This window comes from Rhipicephalus microplus, chromosome 6 (genome assembly GCF_043290135.1).
Source record: "Rhipicephalus microplus isolate Deutch F79 chromosome 6, USDA_Rmic, whole genome shotgun sequence".
In the NCBI taxonomy this organism is placed as follows: domain Eukaryota; kingdom Metazoa; phylum Arthropoda; class Arachnida; order Ixodida; family Ixodidae; genus Rhipicephalus; species Rhipicephalus microplus.
In genome coordinates, this window is record NC_134705.1 from 61,392,749 (window position 1) to 61,417,434 (window position 24,686).

General features: G+C 45.3%; 1 protein-coding gene across 3 annotated transcripts in view; it reads right to left on the reverse strand.

Moving 5' to 3' along the window:
• LOC142765277 (uncharacterized) overlaps positions 1 to 20,490 on the reverse strand; it is a 96,203-nt gene extending 75,713 nt beyond the window's left edge. Inside the window, exons 1-4 of one of the 3 annotated variants that reach the window (XM_075866012.1) lie at positions 20,044 to 20,480; positions 19,906 to 19,957; positions 15,511 to 15,603; positions 11,177 to 11,235 (exon numbers count right to left, since the gene is read on the reverse strand). In XM_075866012.1, the coding sequence (XP_075722127.1) occupies positions 11,177 to 11,235; positions 15,511 to 15,518 (67 nt within the window). In that variant the 5' untranslated portion in view covers positions 15,519 to 15,603; positions 19,906 to 19,957; positions 20,044 to 20,480. Of the gene's footprint in view, positions 1 to 11,176; positions 11,236 to 15,510; positions 15,604 to 19,905; positions 19,958 to 20,043 lie in introns of all 3 variants that reach the window. The other 2 variants (XR_012884133.1, XM_075866011.1) reach the window with 2 other exon arrangements.
• Positions 20,491 to 24,686: the final 4,196 nt, after the last annotated feature.

Here is a 24,686-nt window from a genome sequence, read left to right on the forward strand (position 1 = left end):
TAATCGGTTGCCACTATAATCCATTTGTTACCAGTGGCCGACAAAGGGAAGGGTCCTAGAAGGTCCATTCCCACGAGGTCGAAAGGTGTCCGTGGTGGTGTAATAGGGTGGAGAAGGCCCGCAGGTTTCACGGGTGGCGTCTTGCGACGCTGGCACTCGCGGCAGCCTTGCACGTAGCGGTGTACACTGGTCGAAAGTCGTGGCCAATAGTACTGCTGGCGCACTCTGGCGAGAGTCCGCGAGTAGCCCAAGTGTCCCGACGTGGGCTCGTCATGGCACGCGAGGAGGATGTCATCCCGCATGTCGGCTGGTACAACGAGGAGGAAGGCTTTGTTGCTACCTCGAGCATTTTTCTTGTAAAGAATGCCCCTCCTTAGACAAAAGGATGACAATTCGCGAGCGATGCGCCGAGGAGTGTGAGAATTTCGGCCTTCTAAGGAATCAATAATAGGGCGCAATTCCTGATCGGCTCTCTGTCTAGACATAAAGTCAGAATCACTGAGGGCTCCGAGAAAACCATCAGCATATTCCGAGTCCATATCAGGATGTCCCACGGGTGCTCGAGAAAGTGCGTCGGCATCTTCGTGCTTGCGCCCAGACCTATACACAATCATGATGTCAAACTCTTGTAAGCGCAAACTCCACCGAGCGAGACGACCAGACGGGTCACGGAGATTGGCCAGCCAACACAGCGAATGGTGATCGGTCACCACCTTGAAGGGACGGCCGTAGAGGTAAGGTCGAAACTTTGCCGTTGCCCACACGACTGCGAGGCATTCCTTCTCTGAAGTGGAGTAGTTGGCCTCGGCTCGAGAGAGAGTACGACTGGCGTAAGCTATGACATGTTCTACGCCGTTGTGCCGTTGTACAAGGACAGCGCCAAGTCCGACGTTGCTTGCATCCGTGTGAACTTCGGTATCAGCGTCCTCATCAAAATGCGCAAGAACAGGTGCCTCTTGCATTCGCTGCCGTAACTCTGTGAAAGCTGCTTCTTGCTCTGTAGTCCAGGCAAACGGTACATCATCTCGGGTGAGTCGCGTGAGCGGTTCGGCTATCGTCGAGAAGTTGGTAATGAATCGGCGATAATAAGCACACAAGCCGAGAAAACGCCGTACCGCTTTTTTGTCTGACGGCACAGGAAAGGTGGCGACTGCTGCAGTTTTTTCTGGGTCAGGCCGCACTCCATCCGCACTCACAACATGTCCCAGAAATTTCAGCTCATCGTAGCCGAAATGGCACTTCTGGGGTTTTAGCGTGAGTTCGGCCGAACGAATAGCTTCCAGAACCATTCTTAGACGCTTCAGATGTTCTTCGAAACTCTCGGCAAAGATGACCACATCATCAAGGTATACAAGGCAGCTTTGCCACTTCAAGCCAGCGAGGACGGTATCCATCATTCGCTGGAATGTTGCGGGAGCCGAACAGAGGCCGAAAGGAAGAACTCTGAATTCATAAAGCCCATCGGGAGTTACAAACGCTGTCTTCTCTCTGTCTCGCTCATCGACCTCTATCTGCCAATAGCCGCTCTTCAAATCTATCGATGAAAAATACTTCGCGTGTCGTAGCCTGTCGAGAGAATCATCAACCCGTGGAAGCGGGTAGACGTCTTTTTTGGTGACGCTATTGAGTTTCCTGTAGTCAACACAGAATCGCAGCGTTCCGTCTTTCTTCTTTACTAGAACGACTGGCGAGGACCACGGGCTGCTCGACGGTTGTATCACCCCGTCGTCAAGCATCTCCTTTACCTGCGTCTGTATAGTCTCGCGTTCTTTAGCCGAAACACGGTAAGGTTGCTGGCGGATTGGGCGAACATCATCGTCGGTAATAATTCGGTGCTTTATGAGGGGTGTTTGACCGACTCTAGATGAAGAGGCGAAGCAAGATTTAAATTCCTTCAGCAGGGTATGCAGTGCGGCCTTCTTCTCGTCCGAAAGCTTCGAACTGACGTCGATGTGGTCCAGAAACTTATCTCCATCAACCATTTCCTCGGATGCGAAGCACTCGGTGACATCCGCTACACGGTCTCCGAAGGCCACGGTGGTGCCGCGGAAAAGATGTCGGTGCTCGAAGTTAAAATTTGTGACGAGTATCTGCGACCGTCCGTCACGCACACGCAGAATGCTTCGCACTGCACACACACCTTGAAGCAGTAAAAGGGATACGTTGCTCTCGGCGACCACGTCACCGTCTTGGAGGTCTTCACAGGTGACTTCTACGAAAGCAGTCGCTCGGGGAGGCAACGTCACGCTTTCGTCGGCAACACGCAGCGCAGGTCTACTACAGCTATCAGCGCCTCGATCGGTTGCAAGTTGCGTCGAGAAAGTCACCATTCGCTCGCGGAGATTTATGATCGCGCCATTCTCTCGAAGGAAGTCCATTCCAAGGATGAGCTGACGAGAACAGTCGCGTAGTACGAGGCAGGTTACCACAAACGTTGACTCGCGTATTTCCACTCTTGCGGTACAGCGACCCAATGGAGTAATAACGTGGCCTCCAGCAGTGCGAATACGCGTCCCATTCCAAGGTGTCATCACTTTCTTAAGACTGGTTGCCAATTTTCCGCTCATAATAGAATAATCTGCACCTGTGTCCACCAATGCGCTGACCTGAAGACCGTCTATCAGCACGGGAATGTCGAGTGAGACTCGGCCACTGGGTTCAGACGCACAATCCGGCATTTCTCTCGCACTGCACTCAGACGTCAATTCAATGTCTGCAGCGTTTTGTGGAAGCGTCGATAGGAGGTCTTCCGCACTTTTAGTCCCAGCGACCTCGCCCCCGAAGGTCGCTGCCTTCAGTTTTCCCGACGAGGGCTTGGGGAACGTCCCCGTGCCATCGTACTGAGACGTGGTCCAATAGCTGCGGGTCGTCGTGGAGATGGAGACCGCGATTGACGCCGTGGGAAAGGCAGACGTTGCTGCGCGAGGTAGTCCTCAATTTCTCTTGGCCTCTGACCAACTAGGGGACGAGGCGAATGAATAGAGAAACCGCGCAGTCCAAGTTGTCGGTATGGACATTCCCGGTAGATGTGACCGGCTTCACCGCAATGGAAGCAGAGGGGTCTTCTATCCGACGTACGCCAAATATCGGACTTCCGCGGAGGGGCACGGCGACCGTCGATGTCCAAACCAGCATGCGCAGATTGAATTGAAACTGGCGGCATCGTCTGGATTGGGACTGCAGGGCTTGAGACCGGCATGGAAGTGCGCAGAGCTTCGGCATATGTGCGGTTCCCAACATCAGTGGACGCAGGAGGTGGTTCTAGATTTGTAACCGTTGGTTGAGGGCGACGGCTGTGAAGCACCTGCTGGACCTCGTCCCGAATAATATTGGTGATGCTGCTTACCTCCGGCTGTCTCGCCCCGTGTAGTTTCGCGATTTCCTCGCGGACGACGGAGCGGACGATTTCGCGAATCCACTCAATGCTGTTGCTCCCGAAGCTGGCGGAAAATTCAGTAGGTGATGCAGAATTCACTTGCCGGTTGAGTAGGGCTGACCGCTGATGAAGTACCCTCTCCATCGTAGTGGCTTCGGTCAGGAATTCTGCTACACTCTTCGGAGGACTCCGCACTAGACCAGCAAAAAGCTGCTCCTTCACGCCTCGCATCAGATAGCGTAGCTTTTTTTCTTCTGGCATTGCCGGATCCGCTCGCCTGAAAAGCTGCGTCATGTCCTCCACGTACATGGTGACGGTCTCATTAGGCATCTGGATGCGTGAATGCAATGCACGTTCAGCACGATCGCGGCGGTCGGGGCTCCGGTAGGTCTCCAAGAGGCGATGCTGGAACTCGCGCCAGGATGTCAAGACATCACTTCTGTTCATGAACCACGTTCGGGCGCCGTCTTTCAAACACGCGTAGACGTTGCGGAGTTTGGCGGCTTCGTCCCAGTAGTTGATCGCTGCGACGTGTTCGAACTCGCTCAGCCAGTCGTCCACATCCTCAAACAGCTCTCCGTGAAAGGGACTAGGCATCAGCGGGTTCTGGACAGTGCAATAAATTGGTGCCGACGACGTAGGAGTTTCCATGACGCCTTGAGGCGAAGTCATAGTCGCTCTATGGATAAGCTGTGCCGGTGTCTCTGGTGGTAGGCCTCGTTGGCGGCGGCTTGTTCTGTGAACTGGCGTGTCCACGGGCACAGGGCTTGTGTTCCGGCTCCTGGATGGGCTCTTGTGCATGGGGTGCGTCGTCAGTTGTCGTACCCAGCAGCTCCACCAATCTTGTCACCAATCTTGTCTCACTCAAGGAAACCTTCCGCAGAACTGCTCGTCAAGCTAGGACAAAAAGAAGAACTGTTCCAACCCCAACCTCTTCGTCCTCTTCCACACGAAAACCACGCGAATTCATGCGGCAATACGCAGTGTGTTTTGAGCGTGGAGATGATGGAACGTTGCCTCGTAAACAATTATTGCTTTAGACACACCACTGTAATGTGTTGCTGCTGTAAATTTGCTGCCATTTGTTTTGGAGCATCATAAAAAAAGAGTGTCTCGAAATACTTGTGCTGAACAGCATGCCCTACAACGTATACTTGTGCAGGCTTGTAGCTCTATCCGAAGTACTAGAAAAAGGTACACATTCGCTCAGCAATTAAATGTTCCCAACTTGTTGTCTGTGTGTGAACTACGGCTTTCCTGCCCAATGCTTTTCTTTCTTTTTCTCTTTTGCAGTGCAAATAAGCTCGACAGTTGAAAAATCTGAATAGACCAAGACGAGATCCCTACAGATAGTGTTAAATTATTGCCCTGTGATCTTTGTAAGAACTCTCGGAAAAATTAGAGTTCGTAATTGTACGAGACACAAGTTCATTGTGTTAATAATTGCAGTACAAGGCTATAAACTCTACTACACTGTATCTGTACCTTTTACCAATGTATAAATTAAAGGTAAGCCTTTTTATTCATAAACGTTGACTGTATGATAGAGAGATCTATAGAAAGCTGCAATGCCACGTTGCAGGACACAATTAAACAGGACTGCACTTATGATTGGTTCATAAAAATATCTGACAATGGTATGTTCATCAATGTAGTCACATATTAGGAGGTGTGCATCAAGAGCCACAGTTTCTGCTAACAGGAGCTACCTGTGATTGCGACTATAGTACTTTTGTTTTGATTGAGAGCAATGTCAGTTTTACAGAAGGGCACACTCCATTATTTTCTATGGATAAGTCAATACTAGTTGCATGTTGAATTTCAATTTCTGACAGAATTTCAGAATTTCATGTGTAGTCATTACAGTTTTGCTAAAAGTGTCAATATTTTGTTTAGATGGTATATATCAAATTGCAACCGTCTGCGCATTGCCAAGAAAGCAATCTAAATGCTTCACCGCCTGTGCATAATCTGTGAAGTTTCTAATAAATGGAGTCCAGTCTCAATGGCAAGCTTCTTCGGCTATATGCAACGCAGGGGTCCACTGGCGAACGGAAAAAATTGAGACCAGTTCTAGTGGTCTGTGGTCTAATTACCAGTGGGGACCAGTAGCCAGTGGGTATTAGCAGGGACTAGTTCAAGTAGCTCATGGTCCAATTCCCAGTGGGGACCAGTTGCCAGAGAACTCCAACTGAAACCTGTTGGCAGCCGGTCCCCACTAAGAATTTGACCATAAATCATTTGAACTCGTCAGTTGTTCCCAGTTAGAATATTTTCACCCGGGGAAACACGCCACCGATCCTGAACGAGCATGAAAAGAAGTGGGGGAGAAGGAGGGGCTGCTTGAGCAGCAGCTGTGAACTTTGATTCTAAGGGCGCAGTCAATGCGGACATGATCGCTGGCGTGCGCGCGCTACCTCGGCAAGCTTCCGTGAACGCCTCGTAGGCCGATCTCCACTGAAATAGTGCAACCAGTCTCTGTACAGGTCCCCTCCATATTTTTAAACATTTTTTTTTCGTCTGGCAGAAATAAATATACCACCACCACCACCCTTCTACATGGTGCCCTGTAAACAGGAAAAGATTATGCGAAATGAGCATGCATTTCTCCCTAGAGCGGCCGTTCTTTTTTCTCTTATGACGGCGTTTTGTAGAGTTACCGGGCATAATAAGGGGGGGGGGGGGGGGTCTGTGACATTAATGGAGGCAGCGGATGCAGTTTTCATGATTGAATATTTTATTTGGCTGAACCTGTGCCTGGAAAACCACAGACATTACTCTCCAAGCAATACATGCTGTAAATTGATAGCAGCAGACATAGAGCGTCGGCCTTCGATAATCTGCCAAGCAGTGAAGCACGCATTTATACATGAATGAGAAGGATCTGCAGCAGAGTTGAATTTTACTTTTTTTTTCTTTTTTGGAAACCGGGCTTGGCTGGGAATTCATTTCATTCTCAACTGCAGTAAGCAAATTACGTATTTCTGTGCTATTTTAACACAGCAGAGACGTTCTGAGCACCACAGTAGGGAGAGGATAAATTTAGTTTTTGTTCACTAAGTATTACAGCTACGTGCTGTTAGAAACTTGTTTGTTTCTCCAGCTTGCAGCCAAGAGTGACCACTGTTGAAAATGGGGGGGCTCAGCCCCAAACTTTTCTCAGTGGGGGGGGGGGGGGGGGGGGGGGGGGGCTCGCACTCCCTTTGCTCACCCCCAGCTGGTACGCCTATGCTGTTACAAGAGTTGCATGATGAGGTTGACCTATACACAAACCCTACCTTAACAACATTCATGCATTTCGTCCACGTGGTGCTATAGAGCAATACGCATGAACTGAAATGCAATGTGACCGAACCGTATCCGTATCCGATGCGTGTTACCGGGTCAATAATAAGTCTCTGCTAAATTTGACGTTCCACACGCAGTTGAACATTTTAAATACCTTGGTGCATCCTTTTCTGCCTGTTTATCTTGGAATAAGCATACAGGTTACGTAATTGGCAAGGCCAACGATGTGTTAAGCTTTATTAAATGCATGTTCAAGTCTGCCCCAAAAAGTCTGAAAGAGGCTTTGCATGTTACAAATGTCTGACCTATCCTTGAATATGCCTGAACAGTGTGGGATCCTCAAGGTCAAACTCTAATCTATAAACTTCAAAGCTTACAAAACCGCCCGGTTCCCTTTGTCAGTAATAACAACAATTTTAACTCCAGTGTTACATGCGTTAAGAATAACTTCGGATGTAAGCATCTTGAGCAGCGCAGAAAATTTTTGTGAATAAAGCTTTTCCATTATATATTCTGTGATGAAATCCCCATTAACAAGAGGATACATGATGAGCTCACACGATGTGTCACATGAAAATGATCACTCAAAAAAAAAAAAACTTGGGGTCGGCTGTCAGACTGGTGCCTTTGCAATTTTTTTTTCTTTTACCATTCGCGAATTGAATAATTTGGATTCGTGTGTTGCCAATCTTCCATCCAAAGCTCTTTGTTCATCACTACAAGATGTGTGCTCTTTGCGAATGCGCGGGAGCTGCTGCGCAAATGTATGCCGTTTTCGACGACGAAACGTGCGCTTTGTTGGACTGTAATTCTGCTTTTTTTTTCCTCACCCCCCTACAATAATGCCCACTTGGGCGATGTAGGTTCCACTAATAAATAAATAAATAAGTAAACTGCTGTTTATAGTAGCGCAGTAGGTCAGAAGGATGCAACTGGCACATCACTTCCACCCCTGAAGCACGTATAGTGACGCAACATGGCGTAATGCCGCAATGCCGGGTGCGTTTGAAGGACGAACTTCAACATTTTTATCATTTTTTTTATCGAACAATGCTTTCTTGAAACTTTCCCTACTGATTACAAAGTGTTCCATGAAATGTGACATACCAAATACTTTTGCTTGGACTGTATAAGTGCAAGAAATGCTGTCAAAAATGTAATAAAATCACACATTTTCTCTAGCTTCACCATTTCTTCCAAAAAAGAAAAGAAAGGTTTTGCTTACAATCATATTAAAATAAAAATATACTTCCTTTAACACGAGAAATATCGATTATCTTGGTTAGGGAGACAGCGGCTTATTTAATAGGAATCATGAACATTGAAGAAGTTCTTCGTTGTTGAGGTTATACAACAGGCAGTCGAACACCATAAAAGTTCCACAGTTCCACAGAAAATGTATTTATCTCAGTAGTGAAATACTCATAGGATGTATCGATCACACAGTGATACTGTACAGGTATTTTGGTACATTTTTTATAGAAAGGAGCTCGCCTGTTCCGAAGAAGTAAAGGAAGACTTTTGTGCTGTGCCAAGCAAATGTGCGCCGCTGGTTCCCGATACAGTAGGAGGTCACAAAGGGTTCCCCACATGCACAGAAAGGTTTATGTAGTAAAGGGCTCGATGCAGAATTGCAGAGGCAGTATTGCCATGCTCCACATATGAATGTCTTTCAAGGCAGGTGCTGCACTCCTATTTTTTTTCACACAGCAAGTCATTTCACGAGTCTCGTGTTGAAACCAAACCAAAGTTGCCTAAATGAAAGCTTATTTGAGAAGCTGCTGTTGCTTTAAGTGCAAAAACCATCTCAGCAATATAGATATTGTGCCTAGAATAAATGTATACTTTTTTCTTCCTTCACTGGCATTCAGCGGCCATTCTAGCAATATGCTTGATTTGAAAATTTGAATACAGTGAAGCATTACACTCGAACCTCAATATAACAAGCACAGATATAACAAACTATCAGTTATCACAAAGTAACTTAAACATACATAGTCTTGCAATAGTTATAGTATTAGGAATAAACCTTTAAAACAAATTTTTGGATATGGCAAACTTAATTTTGTGTGAGATGCAACTTTTTAGAATGAGGTTTGAGTGTAATCACAATATTGTCTTGTGCCTAACAAATCTTTTTTCGAAGCATCAGTGTACCTTAAATCAAAGTATTCTGGTATTTCTATGCTTGTATCTGCATTCCTGTTTCTGCATACCGGAATACATTTTTTTGTCATTTTGCAAAAGAACTTCAGAAATATCCTGTTACATGAAAGACCAATGCATCTAAGTATCTGTATTTTAGGCTTTCAGTGCACGCATTTTTATGTTTGTATTGAAGAATACTCCTTCAAGTGCCTCTGCCCAACTCAGATAAACACTGAAATTTTGTTAATTCAGTCATGTTCTGGAGCAACCAAGTTGATTTGGATAATTCTTGCAGTGCATTGTGCGTGAAGCAGCACAAATGTGTGATGAAATGGGTGAAAATGTCATTCACGAACAACCAAAACAAGGCGGAACAGTTTGCATTGCCATCAGCACGAACCATATTGTCACAATGATAACATTTTAAATTTTGGGTTAGCGTGTTTCAAGTTAAGACGGAGGGGTCTTGAGCCGCTATCCCATTGTGAACAAAGTCGTGAGTGGCGGAAATTGCAGAGTAAACCGCTGCAATGCTGAGTACCTAAGTACAGGATTCAGCTACTTAAGAAAATGAAAGTGCATTGAGGTAATATAAATTTGTTTGCTGTTTTCTTGAAACTTTCGATCATAACTCGTAATTTGGCCGGTTCAGATTCAGACATTTTTTTTCCCGTCCTATTAAACTTGAACTAATTTCCCTGTAGTATGTAAAAAAAACTATAGTGTTAATCAATGAAGACTTCGACCTTTTGTAATCCTGCATAGTGCATGTTTTCGACAAGTAATTAATGCATGCACTTAGACTAGAATTTACATGAAATGCAAGTTTTGACTTAAATGGATCAGTGGAATGTCTACTACAGTTATGGTTACAAGAGAAGACAATACGAGATGAAGTCTTGATGTATAGAGAACAAGATACAAAAATAAAAACAGGAGAGAGAAAAGTAGACTTGAGGGTCCCCTATGCATTCACCTAAAAAGACTCGAAGGCAAAGGTCATGTGTTGCAGCTATTTTACAGGGCCCTTTATATTCAGTCACCGCTACCTTTTAAAATTCTTTTTATTACATGAACATCACGAATACGAAGTGACAGTGCAGCCCAATCGGTCATGTGATGTTTGTTTGTGCTTATAGAGAGAGAGAGAGAGGAAACTTTATTAGAACTTGGCCGGCAGCTTGGTCTTGGTGGCCTCAGATGGCGGCGCTGAGTCCCTGAACTCGGGCGGCATCTTCGGCCTGTCGGACAGCCCAGAGCTGGTCGTTGAGCTCCGAGCTTCTGAGCGCCGCCTCCCAGCGGCGGCGTCGCCGACGGAGAAGGTCCCCCGCGGCTCCCACAGACGGGACGGCGGCGGGAACGAGTGAGCTCGAGGCTTCCTGTTGCCTGGTATTGGCAGCCGCCATAGGCGCATCGCGAACGGCGGCCGTTTCTCGACCATTGTTATCGGCGCATTCCCAGAGCATGTGGCGCAGCGTTGCTCTGTGCCCGCATGCTTTACATAGATCGGTAATGTGTAAGTGCGGGTAGCAGTGGCGTAAGACGACCGGGCTGGGGTAAGAGTGGGTTTGTAGTAAGCGATAGCTTACGGCATCGTGTCTGTTTAATTTGTCATGCGGTGGCGGGAACTTTCACCTTTCCAGTCTGTAGTGTTGCGTAATATCTCGGAACGTGATGAGACGATCACCCCACGACCATTGTGGTCTGTGTTGTCGCTGCGTGTCTGTCGAAGTGTCTCGATCCGGCAGATCAGAAGCCCCGTTCTCGGGAGCGGAGGCGGCGGCCACGGAATGTGCCGCGGCTCGGCGAGTGAGACCTCGAGCCGCGGCGTGGGCCGCCTCGTTGCCCGGAAGCGGGACATCGGTGTGTGCCGGGGTCCAAAGGAGGAAGACTGTTAAATTTTGTTGTGGCGATCGCGACGCTGAGTCACCATCACCGCACATCTTAAGGATGCGGGCCGCTTCCCGCGAGACGCGGCCGCGCGCGAAGCCGCGGATTGCTGCCTGCGAGTCGCTGATTACGATCGTAGCGTTCGGCACCGTGGCGATTGCTAGGGCTATCGCGGCTTCTTCGGCCGCCTCCGTATGTCCCGTGATCACCGTGCTTATAAAAAAATTTTTTTACTGATGCGAGTGCCACAAGGATAACAAGCAGCTTTCACCCTCACTTGATCGTTTGCAAAGCTCACGTGTGTGTTAAACCTAGAGATGTAAGGCTTTTACCTGGAAAAGAAACTTCGAAGAATTTCCTAAAATGTTTCTTGGCCAAAAAAAAAAGAGGGAGGGTTTTCTCTTAAAAATGCAGTAGGAACAAGCCCATGCAGCTACCAAGTTGCTGGAAAAAAATATAAACACTAGAACTTACGAAAAACGAAAGGAATTCCCCCTCTGATAGCCTTCTTGTTGTCGAAGACGGCTTTGTCACTGTAAACAGAATAGAAGAACTCATTTAAGAAGAGAACACCTATGAGCTTGATGACATCAGCAAACACAATAAAAAAAAACATTGAAAAGTTTGCAATAAGCTACTATACCCTACATTAGAAACCATTTCGCAAATACATTTTTCACAATCTTGCAAGGTGGCAGAAGGGTTATGGAAGTGGGTGGCTGTCAACTTTCCTTTTTTTTTAGAATCCATTTCATTTTACATGAATTGCAACGCAAGATGGGACAAACAGTGAGAAACAGAGGAGGTACCCACAGATATGCAAATGAAATTTGCCAAGAAAGCAAAATGAAAATCTCTTTTTGCAGTATAATCTCATTACATTAAATTCAGTTAGCTCTTGTAATTAGAAGAGCGGCTATGTGAATACCACTCAATGGACGCATCTTGCAGTGCAATTGCCTGAAACTTTTCTTTTTTTTTCCCCAGAAGGAACATGAATATAAAAATTACGTGATGCCTGCTTTCTGCGAAGAATAATATGGTAAAAAAGCAGTCGCAAGGACTTCGTAGAAGAAATAATGTTTTTAATGCATAGAATAAATTGGGTATTTATGATAGTTGAGAAACTTTTCGACACCCTTTCCTTTTCCACTTCGTTGGCTTAAACAGATTATTTGCCTAGTTGAGATAATCTCGCTTCGAAAACTGCCATTTGCCGTGTGATTAGGCAGTGTACGTCCCGCAAGGTAATTGCAGTTTTCGGTCAGCTCAAAGAGAGCTCAGACAGCTCGGCCATACTGTCACAAACCAGTGACAGACTGTTACAAACCCAACTAACGCCAACCTCACCGAGGGCTCATCGCATTGACTCTGCTCTTTTGCATCTCTCCCAGGGCCTCGGGAACTGCTCAAAAAGTGGTCTTACAAGGCGGGGTCGGCAGTCGTCACTGATCAAACTTACCTGGTATATAAAGCTTTTATCTTCAAAAGTGACATGGTAAAATATCTTGAACAACTCTACAAGCGGAAACACTTTGCTAAGGCGCGTTGCCAGGCTAGTTGGTTGGGGTTCATCATTTATATGGGTATAGCGCACAGTGGCGTACCAACTCCTTCGTGAGTGGGGAGGGGGGGGGGCTAACAACTTACCTCACTCGTCCGCCGGGATATATATATATATATATATATATATATATATATATATATATAAATCAAATTTCAAACATTTAAATTTCAATCACACCTTAATAGGCCGAGGAATGGCGCCCTTAGCCGAATTTCCACGTCCAATATGCGACGTGGAATCTTACTATATTGCTGTCACGCCTCTTTGTCTGAATAGGCTTTGGCGGTTAACATCTACAAATACCACAATAGTTTAATAAATTTATCATGGATGTTAGTAGTCGAGATGCAGATGTACCAAGCGTTAACGAGGATACATCTACGTTGAATGGAACTATAGCTGCCAAACACCGAAACATACATTCGGCAAACACTCCTTTATCAATGTACTGTAAGCATTTAATTAACCCTTTAAAGGCACGTTTTACTTTTGTGCTACATGCCGATTCATTTGACAGAGGGATCAACCACGTTTTTTTTAGGGAATGATTGCTGTTATATTATTTTATGACTATCACACTTTCTTGCATATATTCAGGCATGCGTGTATTATAATTTGCCTTATTTGCTAATAGTGTGAATACTACATCTGGAGCATGTAAATATTAATAATATTGATATGGTTATATTACATTGGTGACCTTTTTATTACCTTCTCAACCTTTTTCTTCAAAAATGTATAATTTGTGGTGTTAGGGGGGTAATACACTGTTTACATTCATTGTATTTGTATCAAAATTTCTTGAAGGGCCCCAGCTGGCTGTATAAATACACCAATACAAAAGGTGTAAACAAGACTTTTCTTCGAAAGAACAAAATGTGCGTGATTATAACGTTAAACCATCTCTCGTTGCTTCGTTTCGAAATAGTCATTAGCTGTATATTGAACTGAATTGAGTTTATTGCGCAACAAGGTTGCGAGGAAACCAGGCAAAAAAGCTGCACTGAGCAGCTTATGGGGCACCTTGAGCGAATATTGGTGTAAACAGTCTTTGTCATGCACACAGCACCAGCTTGTTATGCGAGGCAACAAATCACGCGAAAAGGACTCATTGCGTAATGATGACCACTTATGCACGTCCACGTAAAAAATAAGAGCATAGACTATTTTCGATATGGCATATTGTTTTCCATTGGTTGTCCAACATCTCAAATTTTCTTTGTGCCACAAAACTGCCTGCTTGTTGTATGACGTCACGAAGCCAGAGAGCATTTTCTTCTAAATGTAATTCAAGTAGGCTAGCTGCCAATTACACAAGCAGCGGCTACATATAGCAGCCGGCAAGATAGATTATCAGTTTAATAAAATATTTCCACAAGCAGCATAACGGTTCTTAGTGGTTTGTGAGTGTATACATCTCTGTGAGCTCATACTTGCTGAAAGACAGGCGAAAAGAGATAAATAAACAGCGCTGCATGTGTGTGCTCATCTGCTGTCCGAGATGTATATTGAGCTGCAAAGGGCAATTCAAGTTGAGTGAAAACCAACTAGCCCAACTAAGCCTCCATAGAGCGAAAAACCATGGTATTTAACCTTCTCCCTGGTACGGTGGGTCAAGTTGTGAGCAAGCTCAAAAGCTGAGCTTTCTACTGAGCTTGAGCCCACTGCTTTATTCGTGGCCACTTTGCAAGCTGCCGCTATGACTCCAAGTTACCATAAGTGAGGCCGATCAGGTTTATTATAGAATAAAGCGGAAATCATTTTTAGCCTTTCAGTACAGAAAAATTTAAATATCAGAAATGATTCGTCACACTTATCGGCTGATGGCATATCCTTTTCGAAGACAATTATTTTCCAGAAGCAGTAAATGCTTTGACCAGTCTATAAACAGTTTGCTCATTCTCATACATAACTGCATCAAAAAGTCACAGCAGAATAAAAGCATGGATAAGTGATGTATTATTATAGGGCCCCTGTTCAGTGCTTGCCTGCTCGGCAATACTACTAGACAAGACGCGAAAGCGTCGCACAGATGACCCGCACGCAAAGAGCCTACAAGAATAATCATCACAGCGGAAATGTTGGCGAAATTTCGCTCCGTTGTAACATTGCCTCGTAGCATTGTCATGCGTCCATAAGAACAAAATTGAGTGATTACTATTATGACGGAAATCTTCGCCTTACTTGTTATTTTTGCCAGCGTGCAGTCAAGAGTGATCATGGTGCACTGTAGAAAGTGGGGGGCTCAGCCCACGCCTCCCTTGCCCCCCCCCCCCCCCCGGCTGATACACCTATGATAGTGCACCACGACAAGGACACAAAAAGAGAAAGACACACACAACACACACACAGCGCTTATCCTTGAAGAAACGCATCCATGAATATCTTAGTGGTTGATCTTTCCCACATCTCATAGTCTTCGACTGCTAGTTCTAAACAATGTGCAAAACAGTACTGCTTTATGAGGCGAACGAATGACTCTACGAGGATTTTTGCCTCACCAGATCGTTTTTCGAGCGTAACTGCAGCTTCGTCTGATGCGAATGTAATCATTGCCCTTCAGTACTTGGCCCTTCAGCTTGAGCCTTTGAGATGCTATGTACAAAATTGTGTACACCACTTGTTGCTATTTGTATCAACCAGGGGCGACGGAAGACGAAAGCATATAGAGCTTTGGTTGAATTGAACTTTCTTTATAATGAATATGTCATCATTTAACTTCATTTCGCAGTGAACTATTGCACAGTAGACTCAGTAAATGGAACTTGAAGGGACCGGGAAAATATGTTCCATTTAACAGAAGTTCCATTTACAGAGAGGTTATCATGGGTGAAGAATACAAGCTCGAAACCAAGCATTGACGAGGTAATAGTTCTGTTTAAGCAGTAGTACCGTTTAACAGATTTATTTTTACCGAGAGTCTACTGTATATGATCACTGTATTGAAGGCAACACCACATTCAACGAGTCATTCAACATGTTGCTTCCTGCTAAGCACGTGAAAAGTGTAATTTTTCGTTGCGCAAAATGAACATAAAAATGGATTTGCACTGTATTTCTAGCCTGATAATTCACTCTATTTATGCCGAAAAAGATAATCAGTGACTTCAGGGCCAATGGATATTGACATCGTCATATTTTCTACCCCATTTAGTCAGAATCTTGAGGGTATGGACGAAGTTTTGTCATGTATTTCCAATGCTCTATTTTAGCTAAACACAAAAAATGTCACTTCACCTACACGAACATCAAGGTGTTGGGCCACCTTGTCAGCAAAGAGGACGTTGAGGATGCAAGACTCTTCTTTCAATGGCCAAGCCAGATCCCCACAGGCCTAAGTGGTGATGACGGGTATATACAGATGAGAAGATGAAGCACATGAATAATGCTCATAATATTTAAATGCAACTTAATTAGGATTAGTAGCTGTAACACAGATAAATGACTATATTGTGAAACTATTTTTGTCGCAGTAGACTATTGAGCACCTTGAAATAATGCATTATTAATCATATCCATTTACAGACACTTTTTCTAGGGGGAATCTAATAAAATTAACCAGGTCCAGGAAGACTAATCGGCATTGCATTTTTGAAGCTAGAGTGTAAATACACAATTAACGTCAAGTGCTTTCTGATTGTTGCACTCTCGTCGATCAGCACAGGACATTTCCCCTATTTTCAATGATAGTTTTACATATCTTTTCGAGCAATTTTTACCCAATGTGGTCAAAAATGTAGGAACAGGAGACATTCAAATGTAGGATTCTTCCCAAAGTCCCAAATTGGGGATTAGCATGTCTATTACATCCCAGAAATGGCTGAACGGACAGTAGTTGCTGGCTTGCTTATAAGCATTGCGAAATAATTTTTTTTACAACTTCTTTGTGTACACTGTGTTGCTCCGTGAAAGTTTCTTCTAGCCTCCTTTCTGTAATATCTTGTGAAAGCCTTGACGAAGGCATCTATCTGTCTGTCCAGATATATAATATTGTGCTGGGGTTTCAGTCGATGCTTAGAGGCTCCAAACGGTTTTACTCCTTCCTCAAGCCATCCCGTAGCGATTCATCCCTGGCTGTCGAGACGTTTTAACGTATGAAAGCGGCGACTGTGAGCGCACCAATCGTAAGTAGAAGAGAACAATAACCATGGGCAAGCTCGCGGCACGCAGTGAGCGGTTCGCTGGCAGCAGACAGTTGTGGCAGGGGCTCAGCAAAGTAAACATGGCTCTAGGTGCATCTCGGTGTCCTTCCTGGGGGTTTCCCAAGCCAGCTGCAGCCCGAGTCCCCACAACCTTCACGCATAGAAGAAATTTGCGAAATGCTCGGCCAGTCATCTTGTTGCCGAGAGAATTCCTTTTGTTTTTCACTCCAAGACGGGTGAGTTCACAACATTTGGTTAACTAGTCATTGTCGGTTTTTTTCCGAGAATGGTCTGCCCTGCCAGGATTATCAGATGAAGTTTCAAGGTCATCTTGATCTGGGCTACTTACAAACACCATCCACAATACAGAAAATAAAAATTGGTTAGTTTTGTGCTCTAGCTATTTTATGCAGTCATGCTGAGGGTTGAAGCAAGAGAAAAAGCTATTTCTATGACTACTAGACTATGAATATGGATGTAAACAGCATGGGCAGCGAGACCGTAGCTGTAGCGAGCTGGCAATAGGCGCCCAGCAACACAGTTTTCGAGATGTGACAGTAGCATCAGAGGACACACCTTCCAGTGTATAAGCAACGAAATCTGACCCTGCAATGCACTTTATGTTGTAGGCCCACACACATTTACAACACCCCCCACCCTTAACGATACGATTATGACCACACCTTCCCTCGTTTTTGTTGGTATCCCTGGAGGGGGATGCCAGGGACACTGAGGCGTCAAATAAGAGCCTCGTTGAGCCCTATAGTCAGTGATGGGTGCCTATAAAAACGTGTAAATGAACACTTGGCTACTGCCATTTTTGTCACCACCAGCAATGAAAAAGCTATTGATGAGTTTGCATTATACAACTGTCAAAACAAGAGAGCTTTACAACGCTGTGCCCTTATAAGTCACTTACCTCTGTTGACCTCAGCACAGACGATATCCGCAACTAGGGCTGTGCACAAGCAGGTAACTATCAATCAGCTTATCAATTCATACATATTTTGGACATACCACCCGTTCTAATTCCAAACTCTCTATGTTTTTCTCAACTTCCACCTCTTCTATTCTTTTTTTTTTACTCTTCAAAACAAAAATAAAAGATAGTGATTCATTTCTGGCAGTTCTCCCTGTTTCAGACGTCTTTTGAGGCCCTTCCATAATGATGAGCAAAAAAAGAGGAAACCATCAAGGATCAACAGAGAAGAACATAAAGGACATCACCAGGATCTCCTCAAGCAACTGCCCTGGATTGAATTCTGCAACTTTCTCGAAGAACTCCAGAAAACTGAGAAGATCAAGTCACCCAAGAAGATATCAAGAGTAAAGACAACCGTAACACAAAGAAAAGACCATTCAGTCTTTCTCTCTCTGAAATTTATTTTTTATTTACCTTTTTTAATTGGCTATCTTATTTTTTATTTCTTCCTTATTATCAAAATTACCTTATGGCTTTTGCCCTATTCATTTATTTCTTTTAACTGTTTCAAGCCCGTTGCACTTGTGGTGAGGGCGGGGAAATTTTATTTACTTTTTTGTTTATGTCCCACAATAAAATATGTATGTTATCTTTAACCGTGGTTTACAAGATTAACCACGATTAAGGTAAATATGGTTTCCCATCACTGCACGGACTCACCTAGTTCAGGTGACAGAGCCGATGAAATCCCGCAATTACCATGAGATGAGTAAGAAATTTGAGCCCACCTACTGTTTCACTCATACCACGTCAACCGGATATAGTAATGAATACTAAATTATTATCTGGAAAATTGTAGAGCTACAGTTTCCTTGCACAAGGCATCACAGCCATGCACGTGTCGAATGTGTGCCACAATGCTACAGTTGACTTGCTAATGGGGAAAAGGGGGGGCAGGGAAGGCTCCTCAAAGGCCCCCTCTTCATCACACTCTCGCTTGGTGGATTCCGTGCTGAACGGTTGTGTCGTCCGCGATCACCAACAGCAGCATATCTCTCGTTGATCGGCCTGCCGTCCGCACTATATTGGTGCCGTGTAGCTCTCGCCGATCGGTGTTTGTCCTCGAACTCCTTGGACGGTGTTTCTTATCTCCTCTCTCTTTTTTCTTCACTCGTGTGTGTGCAGCGAGTGATTCGTCTTCTTTATCTTTCTACTATTATTTTTATCCCCTATCCTCTTCCTCAACATGGAGCCCGTTCAGTTTTGCCTAACGATGCAAGTTTGAGCAATTGTCAGCTGCTGGTGAGGCAAGCTGATATAGCAGTCCACGAAGAGGGAGCAGAGCGTTAGGGTGTTCACTTTGCTGAAAGTTATCACCTAAAATTGAGAACGCACATTGTGATTTTCCAAAAAGCGCCGGCATGTTTGGCTGGTGCAGATTAACAAAATGACTTGAAGAACCGGTGATATTTGCGTCTTCAGGTGTAACTTTATCACGGGTAAGTGCTATATCCAAGCACGTACATGCATACAGAGATAGGTACTGTATATACAAACTTGTCTGCGACCGCTGCGTACACAATCAGCGTGTCAGGAAGGCGGCTAAAATTGTGAAGGCGATCATGGGAATTTGAGTATTGCATTCGAACAAACTGTGAAAATGGATGTGAAACGATATTCGTTCACTTCTTGATTCTCTGGTCTTGTATCGAGTGAACAAACTAGGCCTTCGTGATCTACTGAGCTCATTGAAGTACGACAACAAAAAACCACAATGCTTCTCTTTCAACATCGTACACAGCAACAGATGACGAGCCCCCAACAAACCGCGCTGCAGCACGCGAACTGCCGTAGGTACCCAGGGAAGTACCCGGGAATGGCGGAAGAGGGCAACAACGGCGGAAGTGACATCACATGAACACTATGTATAATGAACAGAGGACTGAGTAGGGACTGGTACCAGTGGCCTTTACACTGCTTTAGGTTTACTGAGCTTTCAGCACAAAAGTGGCAAAACCAAACTTTTTTTCGAGGAGTATGAAAACCCCCCCTGGCTATTCCTGTGCAGCACGTGTCACATTGCACTTCCTTTTGAGGTACGAAAAAAAATTTTATCAGGGTGAATCGTACGTTGTGCCTAGCGCGCCAGTCATTATAAGATCATTTTAATTAGCTCCAATTAATGCTATGAGCGACTAAAACAGTCTTCATTAGTTCTACTGTAACTGAGCAACTGATGAAGTTTATTTCCTTTTGCAGGAGTCTTCGCGCCACCTGTACGCTTGCCTTGTGTTCGCACATGTTCTACACGTCCGGAAAACAGCTAAAAGAAAAAGACCAAGCTCTCTCACTTCTAAACGCGAACTCCAAGAATATACCTTGACACAAATTGGCAGAGTACACACCCCTTCCTGTTTCTGCGGCCAGTTTGTACTCGGCCGATCTGCGCGAAGGTTACACCGCATGAAAACGGGTCCGCACGCAATCCAGCTCTATTAAAATCGCCGAGCAAAGTTGCAGAAATCCATACCACGCTTAAAAATGTTCAGACAGCCGTAGCGCTCTTACGTACCTGACGAATATGCGTTCCTCGCCCTTGACAACCCAGGATATCAGCGTCGCGCCTGTAGCGACAGTAGAAAAATAAAAGAATATATATCTATTAAACACGGACACTTTGGTAGAGGCTGCAAGCGCAATAGGAACATACCATGAAGATGGATGCACGCGGTTGCCTCGGCGATTTTCAGCCTAACCAAGTCTTTCTCATCAGCCTTGTTCATCCTGAAGCGGTGATCGCAAAGACGGCGGGTGACCGTTTATCGACTAAGCTACAACAGCACCTTTCGAAATTTGTCAGTGCGTATTTTCGTTTTCAGCGGACAGCTGCGAGCGGGTAGTTGCCAAGAGTCCAAGAGAAACAAAGATCAGTGAGTACTAGACAAATGAACGAGTAAGCCGAACTATCGAATGTTTGTCCGAAACTGGAAAGACATCGTATAGACAATACTTCCTTCCTCTGTTATCTCCCCTTAAGTTTACCCACTGTTGATAGTGCAAATCCCAAACTCTATGGTGCAAATCTATTAAAGCACATGCATCATCTATTTGGGTTGTGATCACGTCTTTGTGAATTTTTAACGTCATAAAATGAACAAAGACATTTACAAAGCATTTAAGTTACATGGATGGATGGATGGATGGATGGATGTGGCTGCACCCTTTAGATCGGGCGGCGGCTAACGCCACCTAGCCGTAATACTTAGTGAACTAACCATTACATTTATCTTTTTTTTTTTCCTTTAAATAATGAAGTTGAGGATTCGTACTTCGCAGTGAAGGGTTTAATTTTCACTCGTGCCTTGACTTTAGCCACCAATCAGATAACCTCCTTCTAGTTAAGTCTACCCGCTTAAAGTCTATTTTGCCCTCGCTGTCCCTAAATCCCAGTGCTTTGAAAAACTCTGCGCCATCATCCTGAACTATAGGGTGAAGCCCTTTACAGAACATTATCAAGTGTTCGGCAGTTTCTTCTTCCTCTCCACACGCACTGCATACTGTGTCGACCCCTTCGTATTTGGCCCGATATGTCTTGGTTCGCAGTACTCCCGTCCTGGCCTCAAACAGTAGAGAACTACCCCGAGTATTATCATAGATCCTTTCCTTGGCAATTTCCTGCTTAAAAGTTCGATAGATCTCTAGTGCGGACTTCTTAATCATGCCCATTCTCCACATGTCAGTCTCCGTTTCCTTCACTTTTTTCTTAACCGATAGTTCTTTTTTGTTTGGCCACCTGCTGTTTTCTAAGTATTTACCAGTCAACTTCCTGGTTCGCTTCCTCCATTTTGTATCGACATTCTTCATGTACAAGTAGCTGAAAACCTTCCTAGCCCAACGCTCTTCCCCCATTTCTCTCAATCGCTTCTCAAATTTTATCTTGCTGCTAGCTTCCCTGCCCTCAAATGATGTCCATCCCATATCACCTTGTACTCCCTGATTTGGTGTATTCCCGTGAGCTCCTAAAGCAAGCCTACCTATTCCACGTTGCTTAATTTCTAATCTTGCTTGAACTTCTGATCTCATGCACAAGACCGCATTGCATGAACGTCAGCCCAGGAACCATGACCCCTTTCCATATTCCTCTCACAACATCATACCTATTGTAATTCCACAGTGCCCTATTTTTCATGACTGCTGCATTCCTGTTACCTTTAGTCGTCACGTATATTTCGTGTTCCCTCAGATACTCGGTCCCATTGCTTATCCATACGCCCAGATATTTGTATTTATCTGTTATCTCTAGCGTGACCTCCTGTATTCTAAGCTCACTACCTTCGTTGTCATTGAAAATCATGACTGCTGATTTTTCCCTACTGAATCTAAAATCTAACCTATCTCCCTCATTACCGCAGATGTCCATCAATCTCTGCAAATCTTCCTCGTTGTTGGCCATTAGCACTATATCATCTGCGTTCATTAATGCTGGTAGTGCCTGATCAATAAGTTTTCCTTGTTTGACTAAAGAGAGGTTGAAGCCCAGTCCACTTCCCTCTAATTTTGCCTCTAATCCTTGTAGGTACATCATGAATAATAAGGGTGACAGGGGGCACCCCTGCCTAAGCCCCCGTTTTACCTCTGCAGGCTTGGATACCTGTTTTTCCCACTTTATAACTACCTTGTTACCTTTATAGACACCCTTTAAAAGATTAGTGACTACATGTTCCACGCCTAGTAGCTCCATGGCAGGAAAAGGTGGCAGGAAATGCCACATCGATGTGGCATTTCCTGCCACCTACCGAACTACACCCGAAGTGCGGTGCTGCTTCGAATATGCGCGAGTTTCAAAAGTCATGCTTTCGGTCATTCTGTTCGGGGCAGAGTTCGGGCGTGAACTAAGTCGTACTTTCCTGTTAATTAATTGAGTTTTTGGAAAAGCCACCCACTAACAATGTGTCACAAGAGGACTTGCGCAAAAGTTTGCTAATATTGTAACCGGGACATGAACAGTATGCACAGAGCTGAAAATTTGCTATGTAACTAAACTATGTGCTATGCTATGTGCTATGCTATGAAACTTGGGACATGAACAGTATGCACAGAGCTGAAAATTTGCTATGTAACTAAACTATGTGCTATGCTATGTGCTATGCTATGAAACTTACACGTCTTCAGGACTAGCGTGCGCGAATGTTGCGTGCAACATTCTGCTGCAGGGATAGAAAACATAGTTATTGTGGTTTCACGCAGTCAATCTTGATGGCTCCGGGCCTGAACTGGATCAAGTTTTTCGATCGTGGTCGGCTGCTCTAAGCGAGCTGCACAAGGAAGCCAATTGCTGCGAAATTTCATTTTGATCGAGCTTAACGGTGATCATCGAAGCACATGCAGCAATTAGGCTCGCATTCTGACACATTCCTTACCTTACTGGAACCTGAACTGCTTGAGGATCCCTATTTATTTTATTTATCTTAAATACCTTGCAGGCCGAACAAGGCACTGTGTAAGGGGAGCATAAAAAAACATACATACATGGTGCCCCAAGATAGAATGATTTTGCAGCGAATACAGCCAGGCACCACTCGGATTTATATACCATCTGATTCTTCTCGTCACCGAGAATCCGAAGAGACCATATTATAAGGTGGGTGATCATTTTTCGAGATTTCACGACCGAAAACCAGCCCCCACCAAGCAGCGTCTACTATTCCTACGACCGGCGCTCCGCGTCGACTGGGGCGGCCTCGCGATAGCCAGGCCTCAGCGTTCGCGCCATACAGGCCGTGATCATCAATAATGGAGGTATCGCAGCAGAATGAAGACGCCACCCAACGGGAAGACGAAGACGTCACCCAACAGGAAGATGACACAGGCAACGGGTGGACAGAAGTTCGAAACAGAAAACGTGCGAAGAAAGGTAGCCGGAACGCCGTGGTAGCCCTAGCCCTACCCGAACACGTAGAACGCGCGGTGCAAATCTGATATCCCGGATAAGCAGAGCCAGCAAAATGCCAAGACTGCCGATAGGCGACTTCAAGATAGTTATAAGGCCAAGAGGAGGACTGCAGCTATCCAAGCTCAGCTTAACGGAGCTAGAGAAAGCTGTGTATGAAGCGGCCGAGATTCCTTATGAAGAAAGAGAGACGGACACGATTTGTCCGAATAATTTTCAGAACATCTTGGTCGTTAGCACCGCAAACCAAGACCATGCAGACAAGTACCAAGGCATCAAGCACATCAAAGCCAACGACAAGTTGTATGAGGTGGGAGCACACGAGACGGCCCCGGAACTCACTGCCAAAGGTGTCATCAAAGAAGTTCCTTTGAACGAAACCCCACGGGACATCACCGCAGCTATTATTACATCCCGAAATCCTACAGCGATCGCAGCCAAACGTCTTGGCAATACCACGACAGTGATAGTACTTTTTGACGGCAGCAGAGTCCCGACGCACGTTATGTACAGAGCAGTGCTCACACGCTGTTCACTATACAGGAAACAAGTTGACTTTTGCAAACAATGCAACAGACTTGGGCACAGGAGTGACGTGTGTTGGAGGCCAAACGACAAGCTATGTGCGGGTTGTGGAACACCTGATCCGAGCGAGGCCCACCACTGTCAGCCACGATGTCAGCTGTGCGGCAAGGATCATCCCACGAATGACAAACTCTGCAAGGCCAAGTTCAAGACACCCTACATCGTAAAACAACGCCAGTGGTTCCGACAACTTCAAGAGACGCTCGAGGAGAACTACCCCCCTACCACCAAGCCAACCGAACGCGGGAGGTCCAAATTCCGGACGAGGGCAACGCCTGGGTCCAGATCAAGGTCCTGGTCCTGCGCAACGCCCCGCGGCCACACCACCCAGTCTCCGGGACCGAGAAGGCGCACTAAATCCCGTTCCAGATCCCGGTCTAAGCCAAAGGGTGGCAATGGCCATCAAGGGAACCCGGCATTCACGGTGAGCTGGTCAGACGTGGCTAAAGGGACGCGCCCTGAGTTTTCGGGGGAGACTGCGCATAATGTCAGTGATATAGCGGAGCTGAAAAAAGGAAACGGTGAGCTTAGAGAATTGATATCACAACTTACTCGGGAAATTCAAAGTCTTTCTGCGCAGTTTTTAAAACTGCGCAGATAGAACTTCTAGTCAAATGTGTTCCGCGGCCCAAGAGCGCCTCGAAGAAATGCCAGATAACCGAATGGACGAGGACAGTACCCCGCCACCTCTTAAAAGGAAAGCTCAGGCGTCTAATGACAAAACTACGGCGCAAACTTCGAACATTAATCAAACATTGTCCGAAATACAGAAAGCAGTTAAGGAACAGGCAGAGGAAACCAAACAACCTCTAGCTTGC